Raw genomic sequence first — 14,333 nt, forward strand, 5'->3', positions numbered from 1 at the left:
TAGTCTACGCACCTAGGTAAGAAGGTAGCCCTAGACTAGTGTTAGTTCATCTACGTATACATACCTACAGTACTGTATTGTACATAAGTTTGAGAAACCCCTCCCTTTGGCAAGGGGAACCTCAACTTTGAAGCGGTTACATGCCTTGGCTTTTACATTATCTTCCACCCGAACTTGTCGCCGCCGCTTCTTATAACCGTGGGAACCCGCTGTTATCTGCTCCGTAGCCGTATTGCCGTTAATCCTTTCGGATACCAGGCTAGACAAAGGATTTTATATAACACTCCCGAGTTCTCTTCGTACTCTACCTAGCTCTTTATAGCTATTATATATCAACTAAAATAAGCCTCAACATCAAAAAGCAAGGTCCGAGGCAATTAACTACCTACCTATATATCCAAGCGAAGCGAATCTCGAGGCCGCTATTTCAGAACACAAAAGATATATAATCATGGCAACCACCGACAGCATCTTGCAAGGTGTATCCATCTTTGGCACTGTGCAGCCAGAGCATAAAAAGATCCTGACGCCAGAGGCATTGGCCTTCCTAGCACTACTTCACCGATCCTTCAATGGCACTCGCAAGACACTATTAGAGCGTCGCGTCGCACGTCAAGCTGAGATCGACAAAGGCAACTTGCCGGACTTCCTACCCGAGACAAGACACATCCGTGAGAATCCGACATGGAAAGGCGCGCCACCGGCTCCGGGTCTTGTCGATCGGAGAGTAGAGATCACAGGCCCTACCGACCGCAAGATGGTCGTAAATGCGCTAAACTCGGATGTCTGGACTTACATGGCGGATTTTGAAGGTAAGTAATAGTGGAAGTAGTGTTGATGTCAGGAGGTGAAGGGCCATTGGATGGTCAATCGGCTAACACCAACACCAGACTCAAGCGCCCCGACGTGGGACAACATGATCAACGGCCAAGTAAATCTATACGATGCTGTGCGGCGGCAGGTTGACTTCAAGCAAGGCCCGAAAGAGTACAAGCTACGAACGGACCGCGTGCTCCCCACCCTTATTGTGCGACCGCGAGGATGGCACCTTGAAGAGAAGCACGTCACAGTAGACGGGGAGCCGATCTCGGGCTCTCTATTCGACTTCGGCCTGTACTTCTTCCACAACGCGCGCGAGTCCGTCAAGCAGGGCTTCGGCCCATACTTCTACCTACCCAAGATGGAGTCGCATCTAGAAGCGCGCCTCTGGAACGACGTATTCAACCTAGCGCAGGACTCAGTCGGCGTCCCGCGCGGCACGATCCGCGGAACGGTCCTCATCGAGACGATCCTGGCCGCTTTTGAGATGGACGAGATCATCTACGAGCTGCGGGACCACAGTTCGGGGCTCAACTGCGGCCGCTGGGACTACATCTTCAGCACCATCAAGAAGTTCCGCCAGAACAGCGGGTTCGTCCTGCCGGACCGCAGCGCGGTTACAATGACGGTCCCGTTCATGGACGCGTATGTCAAGTTGCTGATTCAGACGTGCCACAAGCGTGGTGTCCATGCTATGGGCGGCATGGCGGCGCAGATCCCGATTAAGGACGACAAGGAGGCTAATGATAAGGCGATGGAGGGCGTGAGGGCTGATAAGTTGCGGGAGGTGCGCGCTGGTCATGATGGGTATGTCTTTACTTCTCCCCTTTTTTTCGTTGATAAGTAAGCTGACGTTGTCGCTTTTCTTAGTACCTGGGTAGCACACCCGGCTCTAGCATCTATTGCCTCTGAGATCTTCAACAAGCACATGCCGACGCCGAACCAGCTGTTCCGGCGACGAGAGGACGTCAAAGTTGGTCGGAATGACTTGCTCAATATGAACGTCCCCGGCAAGATCACCGAGGATGGCATCCGGAAGAATTTGAACATCGGCCTTGGTTACATGGAGGCTTGGATCCGCGGGGTTGGCTGCGTGCCTATTAACTACCTGATGTAAGTGAACTAATGCCCTTATCTCACTTGGACTTCCTCTATTTACCTTAACCTTCTGTCCCTATACCCCCCTTTACTCTTTTTGCTCCCCATATTTGAACACCTCCAAACTCAAACCACCCTACTAACCCACCTAAACAGGGAGGACGCCGCCACAGCCGAAGTGTCCCGGTCGCAGCTCTGGCAATGGGTGCGCCACGGCGTGACCACAGCCGAGGGCAAGAAAGTCGACAAGGCCTACGCGCTTCAGCTCCTTAAAGAACAGACGGAACAACTCGCTGCCAACGCGCCCAAGGGCAACAAGTTCGGTCTCGCGTCGCAGTACTTCGCGGGCCAGATCACGGGCGAAGACTACGCGGATTTCTTGACAACTCTGCTGTACGACGAGATTACTGCGGTGGGGAATGCGGCGCCTGCTAGTAAGCTATAAGATCGAGAGGACTTTGTGTGAGGGGATGTGGTAGATATAATGGAGATGCGAGATAGGGAGAGAAGAAAAAACGCGCCGTAACGTATCGTAATGTGACGGGGACGGCGTCTTGTATGTATGCTATTATTACGAAGGGTACGAGATTTGAAAATGTGTAGTTTGCGCGTCTGTTTGAAATTATTTCTCGTCTATTATGGACTTGAACCCTTGCGTGAGATACATATGTGGATTTGTTCCTTGTAAGTTGGGTGTATGATACTTGGAATTATCCAGTCTCCTTGACCTTGTATATGTGGCTTTATGAGAGGCATTGTAAGAGAGTTGTCTTTTCCATGATCACGTCTAGGTTAGAGATAATCACTTAATAGACTGGTGAGACTAACAACTCTGCTTACTTTGACCTCCTATAATTGGTGTTCCTGAACCAACACTCGAGTATTGTTACCTCTTGACGCCTACTAATAAGAGTATCTATCTACTAACTAGCTGACGGGTATTCATGTTTACCTAGGAAGGTTTTCTTTTTTTCTGTTAGTTACAGACTACCTATTCATCTCATACCTAAGTCATACACTCGTTTATATAGCAAGAACTGTTCTCGCCCTCTAGGGTTCCCTGGCACTTAATAGCTATACTAGTGTATGGGTTTTTGATACTAGAGAAGTAAGATATGACGTAAATATGATTAGGTCCGTCTGATATGAGGTTGGGAGGAAAAATATACGAAGGAACTACTAGTACATACTAGCCTTTTATAAGATATCAAGTCTTGAGAACTTATTATACGAGTGTAAGTATTAAAATTTTAATTCACTTGGTGCTGAAGTGCTCGAATTATACTATCCCATTAATATATCTTCTACGCTGTGCATAAAAAGTAACAGTTGTCATAGTTATAAGAAGTGACGTCACCATCTATCTCACCATCAATGGCGTGCTGAGACTTTCCTCGTCAACGGTAACGCTTTGTAACACAACGGAAACTAAAACCTATATCATCTCCTCATATCACGGTTACTCAACATACTCAACTCCTATTCGATCTTATTCAGTATTATACCTAATTCTACAATGACTTCTGTACTCGTAGTTGGCGCTACCAGAGGCTTAGGAGCCGCACTGGTGAAGGAATACGCTTCAAATCCCAAGACGCTCACATATGCGACCACGCGATCTGATGCTGCACCCAGCGGATTCCCGGACGGCATCAAGTGGCTTTCTGGAATTGACCTTACTAACCAACATGTCGGAGACAATCTCTCGAGTCAGCTCGAAGGAGAGAAGCCTCTAGATGTCGTAGTAAGTTGTATACGTTGATTTTGCAATACTATATGGCCAACCTTACTACTTGTAGATCATCAACGCCGGACGATTCATGACCGAGGACTTTTCCAAGTCCGGAGGGCCGAACTGGAATGATGAATTGACCATGTATACCGTTAGTTCTATCGCACCGCTATTCATTGTGCATCGCCTCGTGCAGAACGACCGCCTGAAAGCCGGATCCAAGATAATCTTGGTTTCTAGCGAGGCCGGAAGTATCACCCTACGGCACGAGAAAGAAGGCGGCGGCAATTACGCGCACCACGCAAGCAAGGCTGCGTTGAACATGGTCGGAAAACTTCTCAGTATCGACCTTAAGGAAAAGGGTATCATTGTCAGCATCGTACACCCGGGTTTCATGCGCACCGAGATGACAAAAGGTGTCGGTTTTGACAAGCACTGGGACGAAGGTGGTGGTAAGTAACCTGAGTCTAAGACATTACATGTGGTGAAGCTAAAACATGTGATATTCAGCTGTTACTCCTGAAGTGGCCGCGAAGAGTCTTGTAGAGTGGACAGAGGCCTTAGATATTAGCAAATCTGGGGAATACTGGGCTCCCCGTGGTCCACGTAAGGCTAGAACCTATAAACTAAACTGCTTTTGCCACTGACTTCTTTGTATAACAGGAGATATTGGAATGGCCGAGACGGTGCTTGGGAATAACCTTGAGACCCCTCTGAAGCTGCCTTGGTAATGCGAAAGCTTCGAAGGCTTATTGATGTTAATGCGCATCTGTCGATCCGGCGGTTAAGGCTTTAATGCTGGAGTTTGGTGAACTTGGGCTTGAACTCAAAGGATACCTATGATAGAGCCCGCTCTCTTCTTACTCGTCGCTTCAGCTTCATGATGGTATGCAGACTAAACTCTAGTTTACCCTAGCAAGTAGATCTTAATAGAGTTTGAGATTTAATAACTCCGGTTTCCTTTGATGAAATATTATGGCGTGGCTTGCGTGGATGGAAAAGGGGCAGCGATAAAGAGGAGATCGGCGTTTAGTAGATGGCAGAGATGCAGTACCTAACTGGCAGAGATGGCAGGACTAGGTACCCCACAGATATGCCAAGGGATTAAATTCGAACGTTGTGGGGGCATCTTTTTCGGCTACGCGGGCTAAGAGGTACATTATTAATGTAGCAAGCAAGGTACCATGTACGTACTTGATATGGCAAACTCGGAAAAGGGGTCTCGAACCAGGTTTACTGAAAAATGCACGAGTTGGTAACCAGTTACGCCTCATCTAGAACAAAAACTTAATTAACACATAATACATAATACATACATGTAGTATATTGATTCCTATGTATCTAGACCAGGTAGACTTCGTCAACCACCCATGCCTCGACGCTACCTTTTTAGGTACCTTACCTGCATTCGATCTTTGCCGAGTTATACATAGGTACCTATGTACATATTAAGTGGGCTACCAGTGGATTTGCCAGTGGGTCATAGTTACACGTGCGATGGTGTATTAGCAGATTTATTAGCAGATTGCACCAAATACCAGGGGTAATCCGCCCTTGGGATAAACCGAATAGCCTTTTTCGCTGGGCCGTTAGAAATTAAAAGTGTCTGTAGTTCGATATTTAGTGTATGCATTAGTCTTATTAGTATATCTTATTAGTATATCTTATTGGTATATCTTATTGGTATAAACAAGCAGGACTCCTCAACGTCGAGATCATGGGATTCATCGCTGGAGCTAGGAGGAATTAGTCAATGATCGAGAACCGAGAAGCTCCTTGCGGAAGCCAATTCTTCTATTATATACATGGTATTCAGCTTAAGGTCTGGGCCATTAAGAAGCTATTACTGTTAGGCACCTATACAATTAAAGAGAGGTTAGATACCCGGAAGAATGCTTGGCGACCTCAAGGTAGAATAGCCAGAGACAACTTTGTTAATGCATCATGTACTGTCACCGCTTGTCGCCCAACCGGCTTCGACTACGGAACGCTGCGCTCCTTTAATCCATCCCTTCGCCCCCTTTGCCCTTTCTCGCATCCTAATCGAAATATGAAGCGACGCTGTCCTTTTATGTATTATGTGTCCTGTAGGTAGGATTGTTGAGATTCAATACGAGTTACAGGTTACAGCGCTTACAGTGCCCTTTTAGGTAGGTCCTAACTGGGTTTACCGTGTTTGCCTAGCGCTTTCTACCTACAGTAGAGGTACCTTTATATTGCGTACATGCGTTAGGTTAGGTTAGGTACATACTTCGTACATACATTGTCCTACCTGTTATTAAGCATTTTAGCTATTCCAATTTGGTATTTGCACCAGACTAGGTCCTACTGGGATACATGGGATACTGTGGTAGCTACTGCGCACCTGTTGCTCTTTACGAACTCCACTAACCCAATTTCAATAATGCTGTAATAATATAAGGTTAGCCCACACCTCGGTCCTCAAACTCGATCGATGGAGCTCTTTTTGTCCTTTTCTGAGTTCGAATTGCATTGAATTGTAATTCTCGTTTTTCAACTAAAAAAAAAAGTTCACAACACCAATTATTAATACGGACGAGTTTGTAAGACGGGTTGAATTGCCCCGCTGATATCTGTTTCGTCGACCTCTAACCGATATTCCCCTTGTCATCCTGTCAGAAAGGAGCCAGGACAAAACCCCCATCCTAAATCAATTAGAGTCCACAGCGGGATACAGTACCCTTCCACCTTAACCCTTCCACTTATTTTAGTACCGTCCCTTAGTTAATAGGGGTCTTCTTTCCAGCGCAAGCGACCCGGAGTAAAGGGGGGTTAAAGAGAAAAAAACAGAGAGGAGAATGCTAAGGAGCTAAACCAAGGAAAATCTCGTCACCCGACCTCAAAGGAAAGAGGACCGACAGCATTTAATCGAATATTTACCAACTACCGACGGTAACACAACCTCGCAACCTCCTCACCTGCATTGCCCCAAGCCTTGGAGCTGCAAGTTTAGACTTCGAAAATATACTTGGTGCAACAGGAAATCGAGAATCTGCGACCTGACTCGCCCTCGTCACATTTGTACTAAGCATCTGAACGGGCGCCACCATTTTCTATTCGCATTTCCATCTAGGTTCCTTGCATGAAGCAGAACAGCCTAAGGCGCGTTGCCGTAACAAACATCTAAATCATTTCCACCACGAGTTGATCACCACTATTACCACCAAACCCCAAATTCAACTCGTTCAGCCTTCACTTCTAGCGCCTGTCGCATTTTCATACCTACCTAAGCTTACCTATCAATTCGATTGGTATCTTATTAATCTTCTATTCATCCCGAAGGCGCCGCGCCGCGCCGCGTCACGTTTCAAGCAGTAATAAAACGTCATCGCTTCGTCACGGGAAAACTTGGCGAATATTCCCATCTCCTATCTCCCATCTCCCTGAAGATCGCTGTCCATCTCTTCCACCCCTGACACACCACCTACGCCAAAGTTTCCTGCAAAGCCCGGGTTGCGCTATCGCACAAGTTTATTTCGAACCCCTAACCGAACCGATTATTGGTTGACAAAGTAGGAATTCCGTCAATCAACGTCCGTGAGAGAGTATTTCTAACCCTCGACCACAGCTACGGGGCAGTATCCCCTGCGAGATAAGGAGAACCTGCACCAGAAAAAACAAGGAATTTTAAACACAATGTCCACTCAATCGGCAGACCTACTAGGTAAGTAAAGAAAGCAAGATAATGCCTAGCTCCGCCGCCCCCTTTTTTCATCCTATTCTTATCCTATTATCCTATTATCCCATTCCTATATTATATCTTACTGCCCATAAAGGAGGTTCAAGATCCAAGTTGGTCGCGATCCACTTTACGGGACCAGTCGCCTGTCCTGTTTCATTTGTAGAGATTGTTGTTTCACAATTGCCTATCACAGTCGTCACTCCCATTATAGTGAATCTGCAGTGAACCGACTAGCTAATCATCTCTTCTGTTTGTTATTCAATAGGTCTTTTTGATAATCACGAGTCCACCCAATCGCCTGGTCTGACGCTTAATCTTTCGTCAAACAACCCCTTTCGCAACCGTGCGGCCTCGCCTAACAGTTTGGTCTCTCCTCCTCGTTCTCCATTTGATGACCCTCCTCCCCGACCTACTTCGAAAAACCCTTTCCTCGATAATCCATCTACCAGTGCTGCAACTGCGAATTCGTCCGCCAAGATGTCATCAGCTAAGGATCATAAGTCGTTCACCGCCGAGGATCTATTTGTAAGTTGCATACAATGCACGGATTATAGTTTACAGGTCATTGTCTACTGCACAGGTTGCTAACATTAATGTTTGTAGGATAACATGACGCTTGACGATGGTAGTAGGGATGCGAAACCCCGACCGGCGAACCGCCCTCCCGGCGGTCCACCTCGTGGCGAAAACAATCCTCCCCGTGGTCGCGGTGCGCCGCCTTCCTCGTCTCACAGGCCGACCCGGTCGCAAGAAGAAGCTCTAAAAGCTCGTCGCATGCATAGCGCCTCAAACGGAGGGGAGAAGGGCCTCTCTGGTTCTCCCCAGAGGAAACAGACAGACCGTCGCCCTCGTCGCAATAGCGATTCTTCGATGATTGAGAAGCCGTTGACGGAAGAGGAAAAGAAAGCACGCGAGCTTCGACGCAAAGAGCGCGAGCGACGCCATCGCGAGGGCAAGGATAAACCGAAAACAGCCCGAAAAATCGATATCATCGATCAGCTTGATGCTACGAGCATTTACGGAACAGGGCGTAAGTATTCACAGTGTCGAGCTTTTCTGGCTCATGTACTGATTGATCCTACCTAGTATTCCACCACGATGGTCCATTTGATGCATGCAACCCGCACCGAAATCGTAAGGGCAGTCGTCGTGCGCCTATGCAAGCATTTGCCAAGGACTCTGCCAATAATTCTATCGGAGGCGCGGGTCCCCTAAATAAGAGGCCTGATCATATGCAGTTCATGGGCCAAGAGCCTCACGACGTCTCCAACATGTATGGGAACGTTGTTAAGGAGAGGTCTGCAGGAAGCAAGGGTGAGGCTACCTTGTTCGATCCGAAGCAGGCAAACGAATTCGTCGTTGGCGAAGAGACACTGGGACTCGGATCTTCAACATTCTTGGAAGGTACCCCAGCAGCACGTGCTGCGATCCAGCGCAATCAAGCTGAGACGGCGCAAGAGGTCTTGGAGCAGGGACTGGGCAGAAAGAAGTCTGTGGTACAGCGCTTCCGAAGCATCAAGCGCGCCCCGCGCGAGCCTCGTGAATTTAACCCGGATGGTGACCGCTACACTCCTAGGACTGGCGATATGCCTACTGGCAGTAGCACTGGCGAAAGGAACCCGTTCTTTGCGGAGTTCGACGGCAAGGGGGAAGAGCGCATTTCTGTCAAGCGTAAGGATTCGAACTCGGCATCTCCCGTGACGCCGCCGGTGCCTAGTCTTGAGCGCCGAGGGACCAACGATGGAGCAGAGTCTCCAGATGGCGCTAGACAGGGCAATGGGTTTATGTCGCGTGTCAGGAGCTTGAAAGGAGGGCGACGACCGCGACCAGAGGTTCCCAGCAGAGATGTTCCACCTGCCCCCAGCGTAGCGATGTGAGCTGCGCAAGGATTGGTGCACTATAGTGCTAAGAAATATTTTTCATAAGGTAACCGACTTTGGTAGCTACGTCTTCAGGTTGAGTTTGTCTTGCTAGATGTTTTGATCAGTAGCGGAGCTCTGTTACCCTTGGGGTTTCACGTATTCAGTGCGACAAAGCTTATGGACGAACATGTTTCCGACGCTTTCCTCTTGAAAATACAAGGTCAATATATCTGGGAGACGGGACGTAGGGAAAGCTGTTAGGAGCCAGTCAGCTACACAACATGGACACTCACTTTATAGGCCTCGGCTTCGTGTCAGGATAGGTAGTTTCTTGAGTTCTCTTAACTTCCTAAGGGAGAGGTGGCAAGTCTAGGTAATCTGTGAGCATGACTAGCGGAGGTGGTAAAGGCGCAATGGAAGACGGAGAGGTATTGCCGGCGGTCCCTAGGTGAAATTCATGCAGACTGAATTGAGCAAATCGAGGCTCGGCTATGCGGTGGTGCGTGCTGCTGATATCGGAAATATGCTGTGTTAAGGATTATGACATTCGCTGTAAAGTATCTCCACTTCGGAGCACCTTCATAATATATTTATAGACTTCGTTGTGCAACTAGAAATTCGCCATTAATTAATATTCCATGGTTAGGTAATTCGTTGGGAAAGTTTCTGAGAAATTTGGAGTGAACAATTGCTCAATTTGTATGATCTTGAGTTTTATGGGGTTAACACTTTTCTAAGTCATTAATTACTGATCAACTTTCTACATTTGTCAACTTCTCTTACAACCTAATTCATAAAATGTATACTTTCGAGTAATGCGGAAACATGGACCAAGATGTCGACGAGGGACCGCCGGCCTCGCAGGCAAGCTCTCACTTCCCGCTAATAGAGCCCATTTCGGGCGCGACGCTATATGAGCTCGAGTCAGCGCGTCGCGAGACTCTTAGGCGTCGCGGACGAGTACGGACCGGCTGCGCCGAGGTGGATGACGCGGTGCTGCTGGGCGGCTTGGAGCGCGGGTCCGTTGTGGGGGTCAGTGCTGAGGATATTGAGTTCGGGCTTTTGGTGAGTTGACTAAACGCGTCCCCGGGTTCTACTACGACAAATATGGGGATTGGATTGACGATCGGTACGGGATAGGTCGGGCTGCAGACCGTGGCGCATACGATGGTCTTTGAGGGTGCAAGGGAGCAGAGAGCGGCTATCGTTACTACGTTGACGCCGGCGGCGATATTGCCGGCGCTAAGGGATGTCATTAGAGCACAGGTCCATGTTGCTCTAGGCCCGACGGCGAATCAGAAGCAGGAGGTTGTGAATGCGGAAGTGAGACGCTGTCTCGAGCGGATTTCTATCTCGAGGGTTTTTGATATCGAGGGCTTGTGGGAGGTCCTTAGTGAGCTTGAGGCGCCACTGTCTCTTGGGCGAGATGCTACTCCTGAGGAAAAGGAAGAAGAGGTAGCTTCTACTACGGCTGCTGCTGAAGACAAGGAGCATTTGGCTTACGCTAAGCCGGCGGGTTCGTTCCCACCAGGCGTGTCAAAAGAAGAGGATAAGGATGAGGCGGTAGAGGATATTCCTCCATCACCGCCACCAAAGACGAAACGGATGGAAGTGGCAGATAGTGAAGACGAGGAAGAGTTGAGTTTATCACCACCGTCTCTACCAGAACAACAACCACCCGCACCACCACCGCCATCCTCTCCTCCAAAACCACCTTCATCTCCTTCCCCTCCTCCCGCTGCACCAACCGCACAAGCCACTACTTCAAACCCAATACCTACAAGCAACCAAGAAAACCCCTCACACACCCCAAACCTAATCCTCATAACGCATTTCTCAACCCTCCTCACAAACCTCTTCACCCGCTCCGCAGACAACAAGGCCGGCGCACATACTACCCTGCAACTACTATCCTCGCACCTGCGGTATTTGGCCCGGTCGGCTGATGGGCCGCTTGTTATGCTTCTTAATAGTACTACTGCCACTTCTATATCCGCATCCGCTGGCTCATCTACTTCTACCGGTACTTCTCATATCCCACCGAACCACGCTTCAACAACAGCAGCAGCAGCGAAAGACCGCCCTCTGGAACCTACACTCCGTTCCGTCTTCATTCCCACGCCTCTGCCTGGAATAGGAGCAGGAGGCAGACGGCAGAATAAACCCGCGTTCGGCGCTACATTCGCGCAGTTCCTCGACTTGCATCTGCTCTGCACGCGGGTGCCGCGGACGCGGACTGATGCGGAGGCGTTGGTTGCGGGGACGTCGGGGCTGGTTCGGTGGTGTTGGGTTGTGGAGGTTTTGCTCGATGAGCTTGGGGTGGAGGAATATAGGGATAATGACGAGGGTGGGAATAAGAATTTGAACGATGGTAGTGGTAGTGGTAGTGGTAGTGGTAGTGGTAGTGGTAGTGGTAGTGGTAGTGGTAGTGGTAGTGGTAGTGGTAGTGGTAGTGGTAGTGGTAATGGGAGGATATGGAGGAGTAGAGAGCAGCGATGGGGTGCTGTGGATGTACGTGGGAGAGTTAGGCTTGTTGATGCGATTTTGGGGAGTTAAGGGTAAAGTTGAGGACGAGAAACCTGGAAGGGTTGTTGTTGGGTTTGGAGGATTGTTGATTACTGGTCCTGAAGGACGACGGCGATGATGGACAGCTGAGATACTTAGACGGGTAGTTCTGTTGCTATGCCTATCTGTCTAAACCAAACCAATATCTTCACAACCCTGACTAACATGATACTCTTGCAGAAACTATATCTAACGAACGTCGCTTTCGTTTGTATGATGCTTCGTACATATTCCTCAATAAGGCCTACTCTAGTAATCTTTTTATCCTCTAACTTGCATAATATAGAGTGGCATTTCTACTAAGCATGATTTCCCTTTTCCCATTCGTATACTCATTAAGGGAAACCGAATTCCTTTCAGGCCCCCAGTTTCATCTCACACTTACAACTCACCAACATCCTCCTCTCCAGTCTCACCCCCGCCAACATCCTTCTTAACAAAAGGCTCTAACCTCTCAACCAACTCCTTAACACTGATCTTGCCGTCGACCCCCCCATTCCAGGCACCCTTGTGGTTATGCGGCGGAATCAAGATGTGATCAACAACTTGCAACACACCATCTCGCGCAAGACCATCCTGGACCGCGACATCGACGTGTCCATTAACTTTGATACTAATGAACCCGAACCAGCGCGTGATATCCACCGCTAGATGCGCGTCGTCAAGCAGAGTCGGGAGGTCGAGATGGTAGTGCTTGGCGCTCTTCGTCTCAGCGCCGTCTTCCTCCTTAGCCGTGTTAGCGTCGACGTTATACGCTAAATCCAGACTCGGCGCGAAACCCGCGGCCTTAGGTCCGTAATACGCGTCCGAGTACAGCGTCTCGTTGGCCACGATGTGGTACGCGAGAAGCGCGCGCAGGTAATGCAGGCCCTTCTCGGTATTGAACAGGAAGGCGTTGGCGCCGGGTCCGAGACGCTGGAAGGCCGTGTTGGTGGGCGCGAAGAATGTTAGGCCGGTCAGCTCGTGGTGGGCGTCGTCGCCGTGGTGCTTGAGTCCTGTCTTCTCGGCTGCGAGCTCGAGAGTGGAGAATTTGGTTGGGAAGAGAGAGATTAATGTCTTGGCTGGGGGTGGCGGGACTAGGATGTTGTCGACGCCGTGGATGACGCCGTTGGCGGTGTGCTGGATAGGGGGAGGGGTGTTAGTATGGTTTTTAGGATAGGGGGTGGTGGAGGTTTAAGGGAAGGGGAGGAAAAAGAGGGACGTACCAGGTTTGCGTAGACGATCTTGCTGAAGAAGTTCAGCTTCACGCCGAATAACCCGACACTAACCCGTAATCGCTGAGGGCGTCCACCAAGCGACTCCTCTTCTAAGGCAGTCGGCAGGGTGTGCTGGGCGAGCACGCGGCCGGCGGGGTAGAAGTCGGGAACGACGTGGTACTTGATCAACTTCTCGAGGAACTCCTTAGGCGGCTTATGATCCTTGTCATCGTGGGGGATCTTTTCGAAAGCGTGATCCGTGGGGATGAAGGCGGTGATGTTAGTCGAAGTGCTGTTCAACTTCTTAACTAGATCCGGGTGGTCATCGACCAGAGCCGCGAACTTCTTAGAGTAGTTCGAAGCCTTGATGGATTGGTACACTGTCAGATTCGTGACATGCCAACGTCCGTGCCCCGGGGCGGCGTAGTCGGACGGGGCGAGGAAATCGGTAATCTCGGATCCGACTTCGAACTCCACTTTGGGGAGCGAGCTGCTCAGCTTGCCGGCCTGCTTCTCGAGAGCATCGAGGGTAGCCTCGAAAGCATTTTTCCCAGATGAGAGGAAGGCATCGAGGCTGTGGGTGCGGTCCCACCATGATGACACGGGTTTCTTTGCCTGCTGCTCAGGCTCTAAGACGAGTTGCTGTGCAGTAGCCTCATCGGGGATCATGAATGCAGCGGCTGTGGCCGCGAGGGGCAATAGAGTAGCTGAATATCTCATCTTGTCGATGAATAGCCTATATATAGGCAATTGGGAGGCTCGGGATCTACGGAAGTGGCCAAATTATATATATATATATATATGTCTAGCTCGGAAGCCCAGGACTTATAAATTGATGTCTTTTATTATAATTGATCTCTCACGGCTACTGACGTCAAAGCCTGTGCAGAGTCGTTAAGAAAACGCAATTGGGAATGATGAGAAGGAAAGAATACAAAGAAGAAACAGTGAGATGCTCGACTCTAATACCTACCTCCTTCTCTCGCCTCTAGGTGCCTTACTCTATTAGGCAGGGCCTTTCGATTGCGGCGTAAGGTGATTTCTCCTTGTGTTCGCGTCATGATTGCTGGCTGAAAGACGCCTTACGTATTGCGTTTATGGCGTGTTATTTCTTATTGGTAGCTCGGCCGAGTCTAAGCAGGACGAGAGCTTTATATCCCTGTCGCGGAGTTTAGGGGATCGGTCAGTTAACAATGCCGTTTCCCGATTAGACATCCTATTGGTTGCTTTCCCATAGAAGTTCTACGTTAGGTATACTCTACTTTCTAGGCACCGGGTTTTACTTTCAAGGCATCAAATTCCGGGCGTTGAGTCTTGATTGGTCAATCTTGACAGCTGCTAAGACAAATAACTAACCT

The 14,333-nt window shown here is 49.2% G+C and overlaps 5 protein-coding genes across 5 annotated transcripts; 4 read left to right on the forward strand and 1 right to left on the reverse strand.

Moving 5' to 3' along the window:
• Positions 1-234: 234 nt before the first annotated feature.
• On the forward strand, positions 235-2,458 carry F4817DRAFT_214038 (malate synthase, glyoxysomal). The gene is made up of 4 exons (XM_049298727.1): positions 235-812; positions 891-1,626; positions 1,690-1,932; positions 2,074-2,458. The coding sequence occupies exons 1-4, from the start codon at positions 452-454 to the stop codon at positions 2,360-2,362; spliced, it is 1,629 nt and encodes a 542-aa protein (XP_049162668.1). The 5' UTR covers positions 235-451; the 3' UTR covers positions 2,363-2,458.
• A 394-nt stretch (positions 2,459-2,852) lies between these two features.
• Positions 2,853-4,747, forward strand: F4817DRAFT_326260 (oxidoreductase). The gene is made up of 5 exons (XM_049301865.1): positions 2,853-3,152; positions 3,256-3,661; positions 3,717-4,101; positions 4,160-4,255; positions 4,313-4,747. Exons 2-5 carry the CDS (start codon positions 3,434-3,436, stop codon positions 4,378-4,380), a joined length of 777 nt encoding a protein of 258 aa, XP_049162669.1. The 5' UTR covers positions 2,853-3,152; positions 3,256-3,433; the 3' UTR covers positions 4,381-4,747.
• A 3,082-nt stretch (positions 4,748-7,829) lies between these two features.
• F4817DRAFT_356373 (Pal1-domain-containing protein) lies at positions 7,830-9,229 on the forward strand (the record flags this gene model as incomplete). The annotated part of the gene is made up of 3 exons (XM_049305785.1): positions 7,830-7,877; positions 7,956-8,382; positions 8,439-9,229. 3 exons carry the CDS (start codon positions 7,830-7,832, stop codon positions 9,227-9,229), a joined length of 1,266 nt encoding a protein of 421 aa, XP_049162670.1.
• Positions 9,230-9,869: 640 nt separating this feature from the next.
• F4817DRAFT_214074 (uncharacterized protein) lies at positions 9,870-11,965 on the forward strand. The gene is made up of 2 exons (XM_049298728.1): positions 9,870-10,279; positions 10,355-11,965. Exons 1-2 carry the CDS (start codon positions 10,040-10,042, stop codon positions 11,768-11,770), a joined length of 1,656 nt encoding a protein of 551 aa, XP_049162671.1. The 5' UTR covers positions 9,870-10,039; the 3' UTR covers positions 11,771-11,965.
• Positions 11,966-14,077, reverse strand: F4817DRAFT_214077 (FAS1 domain-containing protein). Its single transcript, XM_049298729.1, has 2 exons — positions 12,985-14,077; positions 11,966-12,898 (listed from the first exon to the last, which is right to left on the reverse strand). The coding sequence occupies exons 1-2, from the start codon at positions 13,693-13,695 to the stop codon at positions 12,161-12,163; spliced, it is 1,449 nt and encodes a 482-aa protein (XP_049162672.1). The 5' UTR covers positions 13,696-14,077; the 3' UTR covers positions 11,966-12,160.
• Positions 14,078-14,333: the final 256 nt, after the last annotated feature.

This window comes from Daldinia loculata (genome assembly GCF_022478755.1).
Source record: "Daldinia loculata strain CBS 113971 unplaced genomic scaffold F4817scaffold_5, whole genome shotgun sequence".
Lineage (NCBI taxonomy): Eukaryota > Fungi > Ascomycota > Sordariomycetes > Xylariales > Hypoxylaceae > Daldinia > Daldinia loculata.